Below are 23,161 nucleotides of genomic sequence, written 5' to 3'. Positions count from 1 at the left end.
GCATGTTAATCTTGGTCATTTCAAATGTATTTGTCAGTTTTGTCCCAGGCGGAAAGTAGTTAAGAAAGAGACCCGGGTGGCTGGGAGCTCAATAAATCATCTACTTATTTGTCTGAGACAGGATCTCACTGTGCGGCTTAGGCTGTGCTAGAACTAGCAGTCTTCCTGTTTCCATGTGCTGGAAATAAAAACTCTTGCCTTGATTTGTTTTTGTTTTGTTGTGTGATTTGAGACAGAACTGTTCTTGAACTCATGGTGTGGCTGACACTGGCCTTAAACTCCTCCCTGTCTCGGTCATCTAGTGCTGGGATTATATTACAGTGTTTACAAGTGCTCTAGCACTGAGCTATGCCCTCAGCCCTCTTTTTACTTTTAGTTTTGAAGCATTGTCCCATTGGGTTGTCCAAGCTATCCTTTAACTACTCCGTAGCCCAAGCCAACTCTGAGCTTTCTAGTTTGCCGGAACTTCCCAAGTAGCTGGGATTTCAGGCCTGTACTACCAGGCTAGTCCCTGTAATGTTTTTGTTTTTGTTTTGTTTTGTTTTTAACTCTTTTGGCTCTTCGCTGGATGTCACCCAGCTTCAAAAAAAAAAAAATCACATGAAGGCGGTGGTGGCGCATGCCTTTAATCCTAGCACTCGGGAGGCAGAGGCAGGTGGATCTCTGTGAGTTCGAGGCCAGCCTGGTCTACAAGAGCTAGTTCCAGGACAGGCTCAAAAACCACAGAGAAACCCTGTCTCGAAAAACTAAAAAAAAAAATAATAATAATAAAAAATGAAGGCTTTCTTATAAATGCCAGGCCTTAGCTTCACCTGTTTCTAGCCAGCTTAATTTAAATTATCCCCGTCTACTTTTTGCCTCTGGGCTTTTACCTTTCTCTATTTCTGTATACCTTTCGTATACCTTTCTTTACTTCTTACTCCATGGCTTGCTGTGTAGCTGGGTGGCTGGCCCCTGGAATCCTCTTCTTTTCTCATTCCATGATTATTCTTTTTTTTTTTGGTTTTTCGAGACAGGGTTTCTCGGTGGTATTTGAGCCTGTCCTGGAACTAGCTCTTGTAGACCAGGCTGGTCTCGAACTCACAGAGATCCGCCTGCCTCTGCCTCCCGAGTGCTGGGATTAAAGGCGCGCGCCACCACCGCCCGGCTCCATGATTATTCTGTCCCCAGATTTCTCCTATTTATTTTCTCTTCTGGCTATGAACAGGTCTTTATTAGACCTCAGATGTTTTGGACAGGCAAAGTAACACAGCTTCACAGAGTTAAATACAGCATAAAAGAATCTTTGCATCATTAAAGAAATAGTCTACAGATTAAACAAATGTAACACATCTTAAGATAATATTCCATAACAGATCCCATTCTTACATTTTAGCACTTTACATATTTTTATTTTTCTTCTTCTTCTTTTGTGTGCATATGGTGTATGTGTGTGTGTGTATGGTGTAACAATGAATGTGTACTTGTGGGTGCCAAAGGAAGATATTTGATGTCTTTCTTTATCACTCCCCACTTTCTTGTCTCCCTCTGAACAGGAACTTGCCTGCCATTAGGGCTAGGCCAGCAGGTTGGTGAAGTCTCAGGATTTCCTGTCTCCACCCCTCAGTGTTGGAGTTATAGGGACATGTAGCATGCTCAGCTTTTGTATGTGGGGGCTAGAAATTTGAACTCAGGTCCTCATTCTTGCATAGCAAATTCTCTGAACCATTGAGGTATCTCCCCAACCCTTTATTTCATTGATTTGATTTTTGTTGTTGTTGTTGAGAGAAGCTCTCACCATGTAGCCTTGGCTGACCTAGAGTTTGCTGTGTAGATGAGCCTCACACTTCTGGCGATTCTTCTCTCCACCTCTCAAGTGCTGGGATTACAGCTGCACACGGTCGCGACTAAAAATATTATGAATCGTTTGGCCTTGGCCCTTTTCCACACTTGTCCTGTGGTGCAGCATTATGTTTTTTTTTAAAACAGGAAATTATTTATCCTGATAGATAATATGCAAATACATTCTTGTTTTATGCGTTCTAATTATGTTTGTCTTTTTCAAGTAGTCAAACATAGTAATCTTTTATTACTTTAATTACTTTTGTGTTTAGGAAATCCTTATCTGAAACCACTGAGTTGTTTGTGTGTGTGTGTGTGTGTGAATCAAATCTAGGATCGCCTGCATGGTAGACAACCACTGAACCACATCCTTAGTTCTATTGTTTGTTTTCAGGGCACTCTGGCTCCAACTCTGGTCTTGTTACACTAGTCAAAGGCTCTTTGCTACTTGAGAGTGGATCTCCCGGAGCCAAGGCTACCTTCAACCTTGCTAAGTATTCAGAATGACCTTGAACTCCTGGTCCTAGCCCGAGTGCTAAGACTACACAGGTGTGCACCACCACATCTGGTGGGACTGAGTTTATTTTGTTTTGTTTCTGTTTTTTGTTTTTTCCAGATAAGGTTTTTCTCTGGGTATCCCTGGCAGTCCTGCAACTCCTTCTGTAGATGAGGCTGGCCTCGAACTCACAGAGGTCCATCTGCTTCTGCCTCCCAAGTGCCAGGACTGCACCACCACTGCACCGCTAAGTTTATTTAGAGCTGGTCAATGCGCACATGTGGTTTTTTTTTTGTTTTGTTTTTTTTCGAGACAGGGTTTCTCTGTGGCTTTGGAGCCTGTCCTGGAACTAGCTCTGTAGACCAGGCTGGCCTCGAACTCACAGAGATCCACCTGCCTCTGCCTCCTGAGTGCTGGGATTAAAGGCGTGTGCCACCATCGCCCGGCTTCAATGCGCACATGGAAGAATGAGGTGTCAGCATCTACTGGCATTCATTAGGGCTAGACTCTACATGCAGGATAATTTCTTAATTTTATATAAATTCTTTTTTCTTTCATATACTTCATGTAATCACACCCTCCCGCCGGGTCTGATTCTAGTTCATATCTCCAGACCGCCTTTCCCTGTGTAAATCTGGGCTAGGGGAGACTTAGTCTTTACCTTCCAATCTCTTAGCAAGAAGCTGTCGGTAGAACTTTCTGCAATGGCTGGGCATGGTGGTAGATACCAGTAATCCTAGCACTTGGGAGGTGGAGGCAGGAGGACCAGTAGTTCAGGATTATTCTTGACTACATATCACGTTCCAGGACAACCTGAGGGACTCGGGACCTGTTTCAAATAACAAACCAAACAAAATCCCCCAAACAAACAAACAAAAACAAAACAACTTTATGCATGATGGGACTGTCCTATCACAGACAATAATGGAGCCAGCGCTTGAAGTGTGGCTAGTACACAGAGGAAACTGAACTACTTTAATTTACATAGCCACATGTGATTACTTATTGACCACTGTAGACCGCCCAACCTCTACTTCTGGCCTCCACCTGCGCTCTTATGGGCAAGCCCACTAGCACACACAAATGCAAACACATCACGCATCCACACACTCACACACATATGCACGCGCACACGATGGGGAGATGCGGTGTTAACTGTACCACGGTGGAATAAATGCGTCCAGACAGGCAGGTGACCAGTAAGGAAAGATCAGTCAATTCCCTTAATCAAGGAGGTTTGGACTAGCGTTCTAGAAGCCAGAGGCTGCTTTCTCTAGGAAATACAAACAGTCCCTCCCGTCCTTCCAAGGGCTGGACTGGAACTAGGATGGGCGTGAAGGTCTTTAGGATACTAAGTACAAGCTGCCTGTAACAAACATGAAGTTGACTTAGGGAATTTCAAGGTTCGGGGTGGTGGTTAATGGAAGAGAGTAATCTGAAGAGCGGCGTAGAATGGATAATTTCTTCTGGAGACAAAGTAGGTGGGGACCCAGTGGTAAGGAGGCAAGCATTCAGAGAAGACAGGACTGTCTCTGATGAGGCGACACAGGCTCGGTGCCTCCGAGAGTCAGGACGCCGGCCTGGTTCCAAGATCGCAGCTGCCCCAGGGGCTGGTTTGAGACGCTACGGGTCGGGGTGAGGATGGCCAGCAGCAGGCAAGGAGTATCTACCCATCGCAAGGCTGACTTAGGGCAGCGAGTTTCCTGCGCGGAAAGCCGAGAGGCGCGCGTGCGCAGGGCGGCGGCGGCGGCACGCGGGGCCGCCGGGAAGTTGTGAGCGCGGAGGCGCGCACGCGGGGGCCCCGGGCGCGCGCAGCCGCGGTCTCCCTAGTTGTGTCCGTCAGAAGCGGTCGCCGTCGCTCTCGACGCGGTCGTCCCCGCCGGGCGCCGCCTCAGAGAGGGAGCGGCGCTGCGGCCGCAGCCGTCCGAGGACGCCCCGTCTTCCGGGGCCCGGCACGGTGGCTGCCGGCCCGCTGAGCGCAGCCCGCTGGGGAGGAAGGCGGCGGCTCGCGTCGTGCGGGCCGCCGGAGCCGGGAGGAGACCATGTCCGGGAAGCGCCCTCAGATCTCCACGACCGAGCGCGTCATCAAAGGTGCCGAGCGCGCCGCGGGGAACGGCCCTCGCCGGGCGACGGCTCGGGGACTCGAGGAGCGGGGATGGAGGCAGCGGCGGGAGGCGCTGCAGGGCGCGGGGAGGACCGGGCGGCTGTCCGCCGGCGTCCTCGGTGACTGCTGGACGGGTACCTAGCGGGAGGTGGGTAGAGCGACCGCGCCCGCCATCCACTCCCAACAGCATCCAGGCGCTCTCTCCCGATTGCCTTTTTCCTCGTCTCCTGTCTAGAGACGGCTGTCTGGGGATGTGTGAGCAGGGAGTTCTCTTGACTCACCTCCAGTCGTGCCTTTTCTTAGGCTCAGCTCTCTCTTTGACAGCTCCTTGCCTAACCCTTACATTTTTTTTTGAGGGGTGTGGTGCGTAGAATGTGCACGTTTGGCCCACTCTCTCTAGATATCACAAGTCACCGCTTTTACTAAAAGAAACATAGTTGTGATAACAACACAAATCTTTTTAATGATGCTTAAAGGAGCTGACAGATTTCTTGACATGTGGGTCTTCTGTTTTCGCGTTGGCTGTAGGGACTTGGTGAATAATAACCTCTGATTGAGATGTCTACCATTATATCTTATTTTCATTGTTACTATGAGAAGAAAATATAAAAGTGTTGGTTTCTCAATCTTGCGGAGTTTTGTGGTGTAGTTTCTGCCCTTTACCCATGAGGACCTGTCAAACGTAACCACTGATATGCTTCTATTGTCCGACTGTAAGACCTCCCTCCTCCTCGCTTTGTATTTATAGTTGGTTCGAAAGCACTGTTTTCTAAGAAGGTAATATGCTTAGACCAGCTGTTTCTGGGCGAGGTGGGTTTCATCACAGTGGGAGAAAAACTATTAAGATACCTTCTTCCCCCGTTTCATTTTGATATTAGGAGAAAGGAAACTAAGATTAGTAACGATAATTTTTAAAGGGGGGGCGCTACTGAGTGCTCACAGAGAGAAGGGCAGTATTAATGTCATAAATGTTGGTTATCTGCCTTGCCGGACAGTACATATGTCACTTTTGAGACTTATGTCCTTAGAATTTGATGTCAGTAGGGAAAGTCAATTGTTCATATAATGGATGTTAGTCCTTTAACAACTAGTCCTGGAGTGCCCTGACCGTTTTAGTGTAAATCTTCATAGCATCTAACCCATGAAGGGGATATATGCCTCTTTTTATACACAGACATCACCTTACACAACCTTGTCTGACGGAATAAGGTCATCGTATGTACATCAACTTCTGAACTGTACTGTTCCTGTGGCCAGTGCAGTCGACTGTGTAAGGGTGTTGGCAGTTTCCTCCTGCATTAGAATGACTTCTCCCCACTCTGCCATTTTAGTGTTTCATCCGGTCTTTTCTTTCTAGCACTGCTCTCTGTCAAAATGTGCCTGCTTCTCAGCTGAAGTTGGCAAGGAAACCAGTTAAACCTGAATCCCATGTCAAGTCAGGATAAATGAGGCCTGAACAAGGCTTAGGGGCACCCTCAGACCTTCAAAGTCTAATCTCTTTTTGAACCAGTTATTTCCACCACAATGTATAAAGGACGCTTTAAAAGGACTCTTAAGCAGAAGTGGAATGAAAGGTAGTTAAAGTGCAGGTGCTGTTTATTGCTAGGTGTATTTACAGCTAAGTGAATGCCATCTTCGTAGTCTAGGATATGATACAAACCTGTTCTTTAGCAGAATTACAAATTACCACATGCTGTATACCTTCAAGACCTGTTTGTTTCCTTCTGTTGTCCAGCCAGGCAAACTCATGGTTACCCTCCTATTGCAGTTTTAAGTGCTGGGATTACAGGTGTAAACTTCATACCTAGTTTAAGCCTTTAAAAAAAAAAGACAGGGTCTCTCTATGTAGTTTTGGGTGTTCTGGATCTGTGGTGGTACACAACTTTAATACCAGCCCTCAGGAGGGAGAAGCAGGCAGATCTCTGTGATTTCTGGGACAGCCTGGTCTACAGAGTTAATTCCAGGACAGCCAGGGCTACACAGAGAAACCCTGTCTCAAAAAACCAAAATCTAATAAATAAAACAACTTTGGCATTAGCACTTGACCTCAGCAATGTTGGATTCTGGGTAACTTTTTTTCTCTTTTTTTCCTTTTCGTTTTCCGAGACACGGTTTCTTTGTGTTGCTTTGGAGCTTGTCCTGGAACTAGCTCTTGTAGACCAGGCTGGCCTCGAACTCACAGAGATCCACCTGCCTCTGCCACCTGAGTGCTGGGATTAAAGGTGTGCGCCACCACCGACCAGCTCTGGGTAACTCTTCTTTGGTTTTTCTGAAGTTTAAAATAGTTGAAGTTGCTTTTAACAAAATTGGGCATGAGGCCAAGCACGGTGATACCTGCCAGTAATCCCAGCACTGGGGAGGTGGAGGCAAGAGTATCAGGAGTTCAAGGTCTTTCTCAGCTACAAAGTGAGAGAGAGGCTAGTGTAGGTAGCTTGAGAGCCCATCTTAAAAAAAAGAAAGAAAGAAAGAGAGGGAGGAAAGAAGGAAAGAAAAGCAAGCCATGTGAACAGGAAAGGCCTACGTTGTTGGGCTCCAGGTCTGACCTGATTGATGCTCTTGTGCCTGGCCAGCTGGGCTGCACTTATTCACAGCTCCAAATCTGTGTCACAGGCGACACCACACCCGTTATTTTTGGTTGTGTTATTTCCTGTTAACTTTAAAGTCTGCTTAATTGTTCTGTGAGAGCAACTCTTGAAGAAGAGTGGGTGGGTGGGCGTGATTGTATTTTAAATGTCCTTTGAATGCGGCTCTCAGAAACCGGAAGAGGTAGAAAAACCTGCTTTGCTCTTGCTTCTGGCCTTATTTGGGGAGTTGCCTTTTGTGTGTGTGTACTAGTGGTTTTCTTGGTTAGTATCAGAAATAATGGTTTTCACTTTAGTATTTTATCCTTTGGTTGTAAGCCTTAGCCTTTAACAGAAGAGCCCTTTCTCCAGCCCAGCCTGTCATCATAACTTTATTTATTTATCTGTCTATTTATTGAGACAGGCTCTCACTGTAGAGCCATGACTGGAACTCACTATGTGGACAAGGCTGGCCTCTGCCTTCCAGGGTTTCAATCAAAGACATTTGATGTCACACCCAACTTTTTGCCTTTTTAGTGACACTTGTTTCTGATTAATAATCTCATTTATAGTCATTTTCTTGTCTAGCCTGCATCATATAAATGACAAAATGATTGTGGAAACTTAAGATAATATTGAGAAGCTTGAGAGCAGTTTCATAATCAATCCACCTGCCCCATGATCTTGCTATGGAGCCCTGCCTGGCCTTCAAATTGTTGAAGTCCCCCCACCTCGCCCTCCTAAGTGCTGTGACTGCAGGTGTGTGCCATTGTACCCCACTTTGTACTAGATCTCCAGCCATGTAACTGGTTAGGAGAGAATTCATTAGCAGTTGAGAAAGGCCAAGGTTAGGAAGCAGATGAAATTATAACAGAATTTATATAACAGAATTTTCTTGTAAAAAACAAATTGAAACAACCTTACCCTAGTCTGGAAACACCTGTTTCAAAATACAGAGCTTATATGAGTGGAATCCTGTCCATAAGGATGAAGAGGAGAACTGTCCAGTGTTTGGTGGCTGAGTTTTTCTGTGCTTTATTTTATATTTAAAAGCTCTTTGGATTTCACTAACTTATTAAGTGTTATTAGGTGCTATCTACAGTGTACCTTGTGTTCAGTTGTTTCTCTTCTTTGAAAGTCATATTTCTCTGAACCTCTGAAGCAGAAGCTGCAAACTGTGGTCTTTCTGCTGATATCTGGGGCAGAGATCTAGGAATTCAAATAACTGAGTTATGAAATTATTTCCATTTGACACTACCACCCCTCCAATTTTCAAGTTTCTTTTCTTATTTGGAGTTTTTTTTTTCTCTTGGTGTCTTCCTCATTTATGTCATGAGGTGTTTTTAAGTATTTTTTTTCTTTTAAATGTAGTCTGAACCGTGCTAATCATGAAATTTGGAAGGTGAAAAGAACAAACACTTCATGCTCAGAACAGCTTCTTTTAATATGCTTCTTCATTTCAATCTCTGGGGAATTTTGAATTAAAAAGAAAACAAATCACACATATTATTGGCTCCTTAAGTTTTCAGTGGGGTAGCACAATACCAATCCTGAAAACCATCATCTATGAATTTTCAAGGTAAATAAGACTTAGTATGCACTTGTACTTGCCAGCAGGGTTTGCTTTGTGCTTGCTTTGCAGCTGTAGTTACTAACTGCAAACTCTAAGACTCTTGAAGTTGTCGCTATTGAGAATCATACCTCTGCATAGAACTCGAAAGGACATTGTAGACATTTAATTCCTTTTTGAGCGGGGACAAGCTGCTCTCTTTAGCCTATGTTATTGGTTGTGACGTTTGATGGTACAGCTTTCTACAAAGCAACATTATTGCTTGTTTGTTTATTTTCAGCTCTGGAGATGGAGCCTTGAGTTTTGTACATGCTGGGCAAGCGCTGTGGCACTGAGCTATGTGCCCACTCTAATAACTTAGGATCACATGAAGTTTCTAAGTTACCAGATGAGTTAAGAGGGAAGTACTAAGGACTCAAAGTGACAGATAATTGAAGTCCTTTCTTAGGCCATATTTGGTAGTAGGAATAGAACACTTCCTTTAGGGTAACATTTTTGGAAAAAGTTTAATATTTAGATGCACAATCTGTAAGAGAATTATTCAGCTAATTGTGCCATTTGTAGTCATTTTGGGGCGTCTTTCTTTGGAACTACTTAATTGCAAATGACTAGTGGAAATGAACACATGGCTCACTGTCTCCTTCCTACCCTCATGGTACAGCCACTTGTAGAATATAATAGTTTCCAAGTTTCAGTGCTTGAAGAAACATCTGCAGTTCACCAAAGAGGAGAGAGAAGGCAGGTAAAGCAGAAGCCAGAGATAGAGGTGAGTGCAAGGGCAGCTGACTGACTCCAATAAGAAGCTGGAGAGGTGACTCAGCAGTTATGAGCACTTGTGGCTCTTATGGGGGATCCAGGCTTGGTTCCCAGCACCCACATGGTGGCTCACGATCATCTGTAACTCCGTTTCAGGGCACCTGCTTCTGATCTCTGTGGGCATCAGTCATGCACGTGGCACACATATATGCACACAGGCAAAACAATCATACACATAAAATAAAATTTTAAAAACTAAAAAACAAATTTAAGAAGGATAGCAAGGATATCTATAATAAAAATCTATAATAATAAAAATATTAAAATATCACATAAATGACATGCAGTGGTAATTTTTTTATTCTATTAGACTGCAGTGAAGGGCAAATGGTTGAGATAGATACTAAAACTGTTCATGAGTAGAGGAGAAAGGATTCTTTAAGCTTATTTCCTGTCCTGTTAGCACTCCACTTACCCAGTTAGTCACTGGCTTAAGTGACAAGCTCACAGTCATTGAAGCCACTCTCCTTTCATGGCAGAGCCAGTCCCAGGGATGAGATGAGCTGGACTTGTGGTTTCTGAGTAGCCTGCTTCCTCCCTCTCACCTCTTCCTACTCATTGAGTAGCCCTTTACACCAGCTGTTTAGACCTGTGACTAATGTAAAGATTCTTCTCAAGCCGGGGCTCTTTCCTGAGTACTTCCTGTCTGGAGGATTGGTTCTAAGTCGGTGAACAGTACCACCCTGCATGCTAAACCTCTACAACCTCTCTCTCCACTTCCTCTTCATTATCTCTCTTCTCCAACCTGTTAACCATTGCTTGTGGGTCCTGGGTGTTGTGCATCCGTGCAGAATTTGTTCTACAACTCGCCTCGCCCATTTATCTTTCAAGATTCAGCTGAGAGGACTTCTGATAAGTTTATCCTCTACTAGATGGATGTAAAGAAAAATGGCTTTAAGCCAGGTGGTGGCGGCGCACGCCTTTAATTACAGCACTCTGAAGACAGAGGCAGGAGGATCTCTCTGAGTTCAAGGCCAGTCTGGTCTATAGATCTAGTTCTAGGACAGCCAGGGCTACACAAGGAAACCCTGTCTCGAGAAACAAAAACAAGCAAGCAAAAATGACTTTAGATCATGACTTCAAAGTCATATTTACCTGTATTCAAATTCTTCCTTTTAGTAGGTGACTGCATGGCCATGGACAAACCGGCTGGGCAGTTTGCTTGTCTGGAAGAGGGATAATGAAGAACTTATAGGGTAATTGGAAAGATTAATAGACTCTCCAAAGTGCCGTGGCAGACGCACAGTTAAATATATATATATTTAGATGTTGCTTTTACCACCCCCATTGCCATCACCATTGCTGGCTGTTATTTGTTATTTCCTATGAATGCCACAAAAGTTTTAAAAAGATTTATTTCTTTTTATGTGTATGAGCATTTGTCTGCATGTATGTATGTGCACACCATGTGTGTCCAAAAGAGGGTGTGGGATCCCTTAGAACTGGAGTCACAAGCCGGGCGGTGGTGGTGCACGCCTTTAATCCCAGCACTCAGGAGGCAGAGGCAGGCGGATCTCTGTGAGTTCGAGGCCAGCCTGGTCTAGAAGAGCTAGTTCCAGGACAGGAACCAAAAAAAGCTACAGAGAAACCCTGTCTCGAAAAATCCAAAAAAAAAAAAAAAAAAAAAACTGGAGTCACAGATCACTGTGAGCCACTCACTGGGTACAGACAACTAAACCCAGGTCCTCATCGATAGCAACAAGTGCTCTTAACCACTGAGCTTTCTCCCTAGCCCCAGTTTACAAACACTGGGAGTGTTTTCATGCTGAATGTAGCACACTGTAGTTCAGTGGTAGACTGCTTGCTTAGTATGTATGTAACCCTGGGTCTGGTGTTCAGTACCACCACCATCACTCCCTCCCCATATTTTCACACTAATTGTATATCCTTAAAGCAGAATATGGTTGGGTCCCTAGGAAATGTTCTAGTGCAACTATAAGAATCTTAGTTCTGGATAACAGTGTAGGAAAGAGAATGTGCTCGGCTCACTACAGCCTGCTGATTTTGTTAGTTATTACTCCTTGCTGTAGATTTAAAATAGGAGCCAGCACTAACCTCAGAATTTAAAGAATGGTGTATTTGAAGAGCTTAATACAGTTCCCATTGTAGGTACCTAGGACCTAGCCAGGCGGTGGTGGCGCACGCCTTTAATCCCAGCACTTGGGAGGCAGAGGCAGGAGAATCTCTGTGAGTTTGAGGTCAGCCTGGTCTACAAGAGCTCCAAAGCTACAGGACAGGCTCCAAAGTTACAGAGAAACCCTGTCTTGAAACAGAAAAAAAAAAAAAAAGAAAAGAAAAAAAAGGAGCTAGAACTGACCTTAGAATTTAAAGAAGGGTGTATGTGAAGAGCTCAAGACAGTTCCCGTTGTGGGCACCTGGTAAATGCTGGCAGTTATTCTTTAAATTCATTTTGCCCTGGGGGTGCAGTTCATTGGTAGAGCTTGCTTAGCATATTTGAGGTCCCAGCACAGAGGTGGGTGATGATCATAAATCTTGATGAACTTTGACAGGAAAACTGTTCTATGGAAACTGGCATGTGAAATAACTTAAAATACTTAAGTACAAAAACGGTGAAATGTCCTTTTTTGTAGTATACATAGAATTTTGGAAATCTGTCTATTCATAAACAAGTATTGATGAACTCTTACTATGTTGAACACATATTTGGTTATATTTAGAAGCTTAAACACTGCTTGGAATGTACTCATGGAGTATAGCACTTATAGCTTCCACACAATGAAACACATTAGAACCGTGGAGCTGCCTATGACTAATGCCTGTGGAAAAGTGGATGACTAAGCTAGACCACATCTGGTGTGAAAGGTTTGCTCCCACACTCTGAAAATTAATAATCTTTTAAACTTGGATGATGATCAGTGGCTCAAAAGATAAGACTTAATTTGTATGTGAATGTGGATGGCTAGGCTTTGTTTAAAAGTAAAGTGGGGTGGGCTGGCATAATAAAGGTGGGGTTAGCCATACAAGGCTATTATAAAATTGTTAGTGACAACTTTGGCTGTCTTGGAACTTGTTCTGTAGACCAGGCTGGCCTCGAGCTCATGCCCTCCTCTGCCTTCTAAGTGCTGGGATTAAAGGCATGCACCACCACCAGGCTTTAGTTATTTATTTATTTGACTCAAGGTTTCTCTGTCTAGCCTGGTTTTCCCGGAACTTGCTCTGTAGACCAGGCTGGCCTCAAACTCTGAGATCTGCCTTCTGCCTCCCAAATACTGAGATTAAAGGTGTGGGCCACCACTGCCTGGTGTAAAGATATTATCATTATTACTACTATGTTGTTCTTGTTGTTGTATGTGGAGACTCATGTGTTTGTAAGGTCTATGTAGATGTGGTTTACATGCATGTGGAGGCCAGAGCATAATCTCTGGAATACTGAGAAAGAAATATCATCCTTCTTTGAAACAGTGTCTCTCTGTGGCCTGCCACTTCCCAGTTAGGCTAGACTGGCTTTGCCAGTGAGCCCTAGAGAGCTTCCCTAGTGCTGGGATTACCAGTCACACACAGGGGTTTACATGAATTCTGGGGATCAAACTGAGATTTTCAAAGCAAAACACTTTATTGACTGAGCTGCCCCCCCTCCCTCGACCCCCGTTGGGTATTTTGACCATCCTACACTGTTCTGGAAAAAATATGGTGTCACTATAGAGCTGTGGAAGCTGTGGACCAGAGGGTACAGAGTTTGAGATAGAGATGGGAGGGGTCTTTTGATGGGTGATTGCAGTAAATTAACAGTGTTACATCTGTGCATTTATTTGCTAGTGGTGGTGGGAGGGGGTGCACACAGGAAGGCCGGGACATGTTTTTGGAGATCAGAGGACACCTTGAAGAGTTTGGTTCTCTCTTACTGTAGGAATCCCTAGGATGGAACTCAGGGCTTCAGGCTTGGCAGCTCGAGCGTTGACTGCGGAGCATCTTGTCGACTCTTATCTTTGCCTTTTTGAAACAAGATCTTACTAGCAGTCTCAGGCTGGCCTTGACCTTGATATCCTCTTGCCTTCTGCCTCCTCTGCCTTTCAAGTGCTAGAGGTATATATAGGCATTCAGTTACAAAGATGGGGGATCACTCCCAGCAAGCCTAGTTCTCAGACGTGCAAACACCCTTGTTTAAATAACTACACCGCCTGTAACACTGTAACACTCAAACATGGCTTTCCTTTTTAAAGATTTATTTTTAAGAGAGAGAGAGAGAGAGGGAGGGAGGGAGGGAGGGAGGGAGGGAGGGAGAGAGAGAGAGAGAGAGAGAGAGAGAGAGAGAGAGAGAGAGCGCACGTGTGAGTGCAGGTGCCAGTGGATCCCTGGAGCTTTAATTTGTTGACGGTTGTAAGCTACTCAGTAGCTGGCCCTAGAACTTGGGTCCTCTGTAAGAGCAATATGCATTCTTAACCACTGAGCCATCTCTCTAGCCTCTCCTCTTATTTTTATTTCTTTTTGAGATACAGTCTCATTAAGTCTCCCAGGCTGGCCTCAAATTCATTATCTTCCTGTCTTAGCCTCCTAAGAAATAAATACTCCTCATGCCTTCTAGAAAAATGTTACTGTTTCTGTGGACTGTCACCGACTGATTAGCTCTCGGAGGGCCACTTCTAAGCTGTTCTTTGACAGTGAGTTCTGTGAGCATCAGAACAGAGGGAGTGGTCTCCAAGAACGCTTGTCAGGTCACTGAAGTCAGTCAATTCCTTGTTCAGTAAGTTATGTAAGAATCTAAAAAGAACATGTGATTTTCAGTATTTAAGCTAGCCCCCTAGTTCATGATTGGAAAGACAGGTGAGTAGATTAGGAGACAAGCATGCAAATGTAGGGCAGGTTTGCCGGCTTAAAATAGAAACGAAGCGGAGTTGTTTGTGGTGAACAGAGATAGCTATTTAGACATATCCTCCTGTCCCGTGAGGTACGAACATACGGTAATCTAAAAATAGCCACCTATAGGCCAGTAGCTTTTTAGATTTATCTTTCATATCTTAGATTACAGTGGTCATCTCCCGTGTGGCCTTTTGTCATTGATGCAGTCTAACTAGATTTTACTTTTATTTGCTTATACTGCTTACACTGTTTCTGTGTTAGGTATATATTATAGCCACTTAAGTTATGTCAAAAAGGTTGCAGAATTTTCTCAGTATACTTTAGTTTAAAAACTTAGTTTTAAATTTAATTTTCACTTTGATAATTATACATAAATGTTACAAGAAAATGTATAGAAGAACCCCTCACACCCCTCTACTAAGTCCGCCTTGGCCATAGTGTTAACTTTACACACCACCCCAGTCCTATATTCGAAACAACAGAGTGGCATTGGCGTAAATCCAGAGGTGGTTATTTTTTTATGATCCCCTGCTATTTGTGTGTGTGTGTGTGTATGTGTACATGTGCATGTGTGTGTGTTGTGTGTGTCTATGTATTCATTATATGCCTTGCTTACTCATGATCTTGCTTACAGATCACCACAATCAAGATGTGTAATGGGCTGGGAGCCTAGCTCAGTGGTAGATGACTTTCCTGGCATTTGCGTATGTAAAACAGTAAAATGCTATTTAACAATACCATCAACATAAAACTTATTATGTTATTTCTCCTTTATAGCGACACCAAAACTTCAGCTTTATAGTTTGAGTCTTTTGTAAGTCTGGTTTGATAAAGATTTTGCTTCTGAGTTGGAAGCACTGAAGTAATGTGACAGAAACTGACAGGTGGTTAAAAGCTGGGTTTCCTGTGGAGTTAGTAAAAACCATGATGAAAAACACAGGCACCTTGGCCCCATTCCAGAGAAGTCTTGAAAGCACTGGTTAGTCTAAAAATATAAGTTGCAAAAGGATGCATAATGTAGTACCATTTAGATAAAAAAGGTATTTGTGTAAAAATTCAAAATACATTAGTAACAACGTTATATACACATGAGAAGAATATACCACTTTAAGGTCCTATTTAACCTGTGGGGAGGAAGAAGGAGTAGAAGACTTATTGAGCTATATATTTATAGCATTGTGGGGTTTCTCTTCATTGAAATGAGGGCTGGAGAGATGGCTTAATGGTTAAGGACCCAGGTTCAATTCCCTGCACTTATATTGGGCAGTTTACAGTTGTCTATAACTCCAGCTCCAGGAAATCTGGTGCCTTTGAGGGGACTGCACTCATTTATACCTCTATATACATATAATTAAAAATAAAATTAAACCAGGACTACATAGAGAAATTACATCAAAATAAATAAATAAATAAAATGAATAATGAAACCAAAACTTTGAAATGGGTATGGAAAAGTTGAATATTTTATATTTTACAGTTGGTATGTGGCCTGGCGGTGGTGGTGCACGCCTTTAATCCCAGCACTTGGGAGGCCGAGGCAGGCGGATCTCTGTGAGTTCGAGACCAGCCTGGTCTACAAGAGCTAGTTCCAGGACAGGCTCCAAAGCTACAGAGAAACCCTGTCTCGAAAAAAACAAAAAAAACAAAACAAAAAAAAATACAGTTGGTATGTGGTATTTATATTTTTTGCTGTGCCACTTTATAACAAATTTTATTTTTAAAAGTAGTTTATTTTAAATACTCATATCGGGACTGGAGAGATGCCTCACTGGTTAAGCGTCCTGGCTGTTCTTACAGAGGACCCAGGTCTGATTCCTGGTACTGGCATGGTAGCTTACAGCCATTCATAGCTCCAGTTGCAGGGGATTGAACTCCCTCTTTGACCTTTGCAGGCACCAGGGACACCCATAGTACATATGCACACCTATAGGCAAAACACTCATATGTGTAAAAGAAAATAAAAAATTTTAAAATCTCCATATGTACAGTGTATTACATATGTGTCCAGAATTTTCTCTTTTCTCCCCTCTAGTGTATCTGTTTTTAACTTTTGTGTCAGAGTTGAAGGACATCTAAACAGATTTCCTTATAGTATAGTAAATGAACATGGTGCTGCCGAAAGTCAACGCTCCTGCAGCCATCAGCTCTCCCCCCTCACCATCCGTCCTAGTCTGCCCAATGGTGGCATTGACTGCTGTGCTGAGACGCACTCGGGTAGTCTTCTTTTCCCAGCTCACAGGCCGTGCTAGACTGCCGAGGGGTGGCATTGCCTCTGTGCTGAGGGGCTCTGTGTGGTCTTCTGCACGTGTGTGCTTCACATTTGTGGTTATGTCTTTTTGTTTTCAGGTAGCCTCTTGGTAGGGAACTTTGAACTTGCTACATAGGCCAGGTTAGCCTCAAACTTGAGATGATCCTTCTGCCTCTGCCTCCCAAGTGCTGAGATTATAGGCATGTTCTATCATACAGGTCATGGGCTTTTCTATTTTGTTTTATGTGAATTGTTTTATCTTAACTAGAATGTAAGGTTCTTCAGGGGAGACTCCTGTGTTAATTTATGTCACATGCTACCATGCAGTGAGATATAGATAAATGTGTATAACTACTGACATTAATGTAATTATTTCCCTAGTGTTTTTCCTTAGGATCTTAGATTTTACTTTAACAACCCTTCTAGCTCATTGTCTACCCGACTCCAGAACTTCACTTTTAACAAACATCATTATTACCCAGCATTCCTGGCTGGGGATAGAAACGTAGCTTTATGAGGTATTGAGTGTTTATGTTAGTAATATATCATCTTTCAGCCTTTAAAAGGATGACACTGGATGGCTGGAATTGAATTGTTAGTTTTTCCACCTGGTGTAAGAGATAGAATGTAATGTTTAAGCTTCATAAAGAAATGGAGTATGGGGACTGGAGGAATAGCTCAGCAGTTAAAAGCACTGGCTGCTCATTCAGAGGACCTGGGTTCAATTCCCAGCACCCACAACTGTCCGAAACTCCAGTTTCAGGGGGTCTGACATTCTCACACAGGTTCCATGTAATCAAAACACCAATGCACATAGTAAATAAACTATATATTAAAAATAAAAGAAACAGAGTGTGATCCCATGCACCATTCCCTTCCTAGCTCTTCTTAGTAAGGAATATGATGTTAGTTGGTGGCCAGTGGACTTATTTCCTCAAAGCTTGCTGCATTTTTTTGGTTTGTTTTGAGACAGTCTCACATAGCCCAGGGTAGCCCCAAACTAGCTTAGTAGCTGAGGCTCTTGAATTGATTCTTACCCCCCCACCTCCCTGGACTTACAAGGGTGTGCCACCATGCCTGATCAGATCTGTTGCTTTTAAATAAAATTGATGAGGTCAATAGTGTGAGTCTGGAAATAAATAGCAGAAGAATAAATGTCCCATTATTATAGCAAAGGGTTCATTGAGTTTGTGGCCTGTTTCACATACTGATGTCGACACCAGAAAGGTAAATGTAATGGTTTAATTATTTTTATCTTGGCTCTCTCTTAAACTAGAGCTTCAAGTTTCTTACAGTTTTTGTGTGTGTGTGTGTGTGTAACTCAGATATGAAGTATATTGGAAATAATTTAGTAATAGTTGAAGTTCTGAACTTTATTTTAGTTTCTGTAAAAATTGGATTGGATTCAGGTTTATGACATATAAGCCCTTCCCTGTTACTTTGCATCTTGCATTGAACTATTTGTCCTGTTTTGTATATATAGTTGTTGCTTACACTAGACCTTACTGATCTCTTAGGTTATTTTCATTCCAGCCCATGCCATAACGTAATGTAATAATTTATGTATTAGGGAGTAGGAAGCTGGAAGATGGCTCAGTGGATAAAGGATTGCTATGTAAACACGAGGACCAGAGATTGTTCCCAGCACTCCTGTAAAAGGCCAAGTGTGCTGGCTAGCACTTGTAATCCACTGGGACACATGCACACACCCAAGGAAGCCAGAAGAGGGCACTGGATCCCTTCAAGCAATTGTGAACCTCCCTGTATGGGTACTGGGAACCAAACTCTGGCCTTCTGAAAGTGTTCCTAACCACTGAGACATCTACATCTATCTCCCCAGCCCTATCCATTTACTTATTTTTTTGAGAAAGGGTCTTGATATTTAGTCCAGACTGGCCAAAAGCTTTCCTAATCATTCTGCCTTCTGCCTCAGCCCTCTCAGTGCTGGGATTACAGGTGTAAACCACGATTCCTTACTAGAAGGAGAGATTTGGGAAGTGATGGGAATGCTTTGTATAAAGATGTATACATGTGCAAAAATTATTATCAGACACATAGGTCCTTAAACAGCAAAAAATTATTTTGAAAAGTGTTTGTGGGGCTATACTATAAAATTAATGCAGATTTCATGCAGATAATTTACTTTGGTTAAAACAAGGCTGTGGGAATGATAGGCTACTGAGAAATTTAGCTGAAAGTCTGAAAGAAAAAGACAGCCCTCCTGTGGAGATAATATGTAGATTGCTTTAGAAAGGTAAGATGTGCTTTGAATATTGCCCAGGTTGAAGTTCTTTCTTTTAGAGGTATGTTTTAGGGAAACACTTATACTACATATAACAGGGTTCCAGCTAGCTTTAATATATGACTATATTTTTTGTCATCCATATTTAAAGACCTGTAAATTAGCCATATGTATGAAAAGTAGGCCAAAGATACCAAAGTCCTTATTGATTATTCAGAAGGGAGCAGGCTACACTGGTCACTTTTAGCTTGTTGACACATTGTTTCTTATTAACAAAGCCAACACTTTAGTATCTCACAGCAGCAAACTAAAGAGATGATGCCAGCTCTGAAAACCACAGGATTATGAATTGTTATTTGCACAAGAAAATTTGAGTAGCTTACTACTAAACTAAAGATGATATGTCTACAGCATAACTGACTATAAAACAATATGTTCAAGTAACAAATATAATAATGCATATACTAGTATATTAACAGTGGTCATTCTAATTGGTGGGATTTGAAGAGGTTTGTGGTATTTTTTGATGCTCCTTAATTAAAAAAATAGTTTTACATTTCTCTCTCTCTCTCTCTCTCTCTCTCTCTCTCTCTCTCTCTCTGTGTGTGTGTGTGTGTGTGTTTTGTGTGATACTAGGATCAGATTCAGGGATTTGTACATGCTAAGCAAGGGTTCTAATACTGAGCTGTATCTCCTGCTCAATATAAAATATCTGTGATTTTAAGAAATCTTTGGGAGCAGGAGAGACGGCTCAGCAGTTAAATCTCATACTGCTCGTGCATGTGTACACACACACACACACACACTATTATTGTTGTTATCATCATCATTATTTTTATTTATTTATTTATTAAGCATACAATGTACTGCTAGCAAGGAAGACACCAGGTCTCATTACAGATGGTTGTAAGCCACCATGTGGTTGCTGGGAATTGAACTCGGGACCAATTGAAGAGCAGTCAGTGCTCTTAACCACTGAACCATCTCTCCAGCCTCCATCATCATCATTATTACTATTTTGAGGTAGCACCTCTCTATATAGCCCTGGATATTCTGGAACTCACTCTGTAGACCAGGCTGACATCAAACTCAGAGACCCACATACCCATTTCCCAGTGCTGGGATTAAAGACTTGCACCACCACATAAAGCTTTGGTTTTACTTTTTGAGACAGACTCTCCCAATAGCCCTGAGCTTACCACATAGACCATGCCTGCTGGGTAGTATGCCCCAGGGATCCACCTGTCTCTGCCCTCCACCTTTTCAGTGTGGCATCTAAGAACTGGACTCGGGACCTTGTGCTTGAAAGGTACTGAGCATCTCACCAGACCTGCAGTTTGCTTCCAGTAAGTTACAGATCTCACGCTCTTTACCACCCGAATTACTTGATAATTGAAGCTTATAGAAACAGTGAATTTCCTGTCTTCTGACATCCAGCAGTGCTCTGATACAGCTAGATTGAATATTAGTAGCATTACTGTTGATTGATTCACTTACAATGGAATGAAATACGAGTCTAAAGTTATTTATTTTTTTGTCTTTTTTAAATTTATTATGTATACAGCATTCCTTCCATGTATGCTTGCATGCCAGAAGAGGGCACCAGATCTCATTACAGATAGTTGTGAACCTACATGTGGTTGCTGGGAATGAACTCGGTACCTCTGGAAGAGCAGTCAGTGCTCTTAACCTCTGAGCCATCTCTTCAGCCCTGTTTTTTGTCTTATTAATAACTATATTCTTATATAATTTTAAGAGGTATTTAGTAAAAATCTCATCAGTTGTGTTCTTAGAAGTGTAAACCCCACCACTGCAGAAAACCCGGAACATGGGGTGGTGAAAAACGAGCTTTATTCGGTTAGCTTATTGTAGAAAGTAATGCCATTCCCTGAAAGGTGGAGTCAGGAAGTCTGTAAAAGGTATAAAAGGAGTTGAAGTAAAGTTAGTAGTCTGGGCGGGGATGGTTAAAATCGGATTGGAGTGGTTTTGCCTTTAGTCTGCAAGAGCTCCCTTGAAGTTGCAGATGAGTTTGTGGACTAGGATCCTGAGTGTCTGGGGTGGTGGTCCTCAACCTGTGGGTCTCAGCCCTTTCACAGGGGTCACATAGCAGGTAACTGAATACCAAATATTTACATTGTGATTCATAACAGCAAAATTACAGTTGTGAAGTAGCAATGGAAGTAATTTTATGGTTGAGGGTTACCACAACATGAGGAACTGTATTAAAGGATAACAACATTAGGAAAGTTGAGAAGTTTGGGGGTCTGATGCTGAAGAACAGTGCTTGAGCTTGGGTGGCTTGCCCTACACAGTGGGATTTGCATTAGTTCAATTTGTCTGTTATGCAAGTCTTAGTATGTCCAGAGGATTTCAAGCAGCTTGTGGCTTCTCTTTTCTTTCTCTGTCTTTACTTCTGCTTTTTTTGTTTGTTTGTTTGTTTTTGTTTTTTTGAAACCGGGTTTCTCTGTAGCTTTGGAGCCTGTCCTGGAACTAGCTCTTGTAGACCAGGCTGGCCTCGAACTCACAGAGATCTGCCTGCCTCTGCCTCCTGAGTGCTGGGATTAAAGGTGTGTGCCACCACCGCCCAGCCCAGTCCATAATTTTTAAATTTTTATAATTTTAATTTGATTTGCATTGTTTACCTTTACAAATATCTGAATAAGTAACTATTCTGTATTTGGTGATGGCCATGGGTAAAGGTCTTGATAGTGCCGACAATAAAGGAAGGCGTGGGTGTCTATGCCGATCTAGAGTCGTGAACCACAGGGAAGAGAGCAAAAGAGACGAGACTGACAGTTTGCTTGCCCTGTTGTTTTTCTCTCAAAATCTTAAAAGGGGGGGGGGAGCAGATTTACTTTACATGTTTCAACAATCAGAAAGATCCAGAAGAAACTGAGTCTCTGTAAAAGGGAGGCACCCACCAGGTGAAAGGAGCAGGCACCCATCATGTGCTGCTGCTAGAACAGTAGCAGGTGTCGGGTTTTAGGTAGAACTAGTGTGCGTGTAAGCTAGGGAGTTGGGAGACATTGCAAGCTCCAGTGTTAGGTTGAATCTGGTTCCTGCAATTCCCTTTGAATTCATTTGTTTTCTCCTGGGACATGAAGGATCCACCCAGGGTCTTGTAATCTGTGATGCACATTTGGTTTGGTGTGCTTACTTTATCTGTTTTATGAGTCATTGTGTAGTACAAGTTGCAGTTTCTCTTTTAATTTAAAAAGGCAGCCAGTGTTAGTTTCTTGTGTATGTGTGGGGTTGGGGGAGCATCTCATGGTTGAGCATACTTAATGCGCAGCTGCAGGAATGTGCATCAGTCTGGCTCCACCTCTTGTAACAGAACACTGTTTGTAAACTGGGCATACTGGTAATCCCTGACTGTGCAGGCAGACAGGAGAGTCAAAGCAAGGTTGAAGCTAGCCTGGTCTGTGTATTGAGTATCAGACCTCCAAACTTATATTGTCATGAGACCGCTACTCAAAAAACAAACAAATACCAACCAACCTAACAAAATCAAACCCAAAAGTAAATATTCACAGTTATTTAAAGGCTATAAAAAGAAAATTTTAACCTCAAGGATTAGCTTTTGGGAGTAGGGCTAGGCAGTACTGGGGACTGAACTGGGGGCCTCATCTTCCTCTGAACCACAGCCACTGGCCTCAGGCTTTCACAGAGTTGGACCACATATCTGGAATCTGCTTTTCTTCCCCTTGAACCCAGGTGGGCTTGAGAATGCTGGGACAGTTTGAGTTGGGAATGGTGTGATGTGGCACATGAGGCTGTGGTGTGAAGCACACAGCTTCCTTCTGTTCCTTCTGGGTTGCTCTTTCTGGATGCTTGTCCTTGGAACGCTGTCACATGAAAGGCCATGCAGGTATTCTCATCAAAAACCCGGACTGAGCCTCAGCTGACAGGCATACTGGATGAGTGAGTGAGCAGCATTCAGAAGATTCTAGCTTTGGGATGACCAGTGTCAACTGAGACAGACAGGCAGTCAGTCCTGCTGTGTCTTCTGAATTCACAGTCCATAGTCTATGAGAGAATACGGGGCTATTGTTTTAAGTCACTGTATTTGGGAACATTTTGTTAGGTTACATTAAATAATTGATATTTGGCTTTTAAATACCCATCAAAGGGTAACAAATCAAAGATTTGGGGACAGAAATATACAAGGAGGTTAGCAGGGTGTGGTGGGCCAGGCCTAGAATCTCAAACTCTTAGGAGACTCAAACAGGATGGTCTAGAATTCAAGGCTGGCCTGGGCTACAGAGAGAGATGCTTTTCAAAAGGAGCAACGAAGCAAGGATGTTCATAGCAATGTAAATTTGTAACAATAAGTAAAAAAATTTTAAAATAGTCTATCCAACAGTAAGAAAATGTTTGGATAAATTATGATACACACTTTTCATAAAGAAAAATTTCTGTTTTCAAAAGAAAACTTTAATTTCTTTATAGTCAGTTTTGTCAAAACTATTTTCAAAATGGGTCAAA

The 23,161-nt window shown here is 42.8% G+C and overlaps 1 protein-coding gene across 5 annotated transcripts in view; it reads left to right on the top strand.

The window, feature by feature from the left end:
* Positions 1-4,121: 4,121 nt before the first annotated feature.
* Positions 4,122-23,161, top strand: part of Ppp3cc (protein phosphatase 3 catalytic subunit gamma) — a 74,915-nt gene continuing 55,875 nt past the window's right edge. For 2 of the 5 annotated variants that reach the window (XM_075950011.1, XM_075950008.1), the window contains exon 1: positions 4,123-4,408. In XM_075950011.1, coding sequence (XP_075806126.1) covers positions 4,360-4,408 — 49 coding nt within the window. In that variant the 5' untranslated portion in view covers positions 4,123-4,359. Of the gene's footprint in view, positions 4,409-4,441; positions 4,570-23,161 lie in introns of those variants that run through there. The other 3 variants (XM_075950010.1, XM_075950009.1, XM_075950012.1) reach the window with 3 other exon arrangements.

The sequence above is a fragment of the Microtus pennsylvanicus genome, chromosome 15, assembly GCF_037038515.1.
Source record: "Microtus pennsylvanicus isolate mMicPen1 chromosome 15, mMicPen1.hap1, whole genome shotgun sequence".
Taxonomy (NCBI): domain Eukaryota; kingdom Metazoa; phylum Chordata; class Mammalia; order Rodentia; family Cricetidae; genus Microtus; species Microtus pennsylvanicus.
The sequence above is the reverse complement of the archived record's forward strand: the minus strand, read 5'-3'. Positions and strand labels throughout refer to the sequence as shown.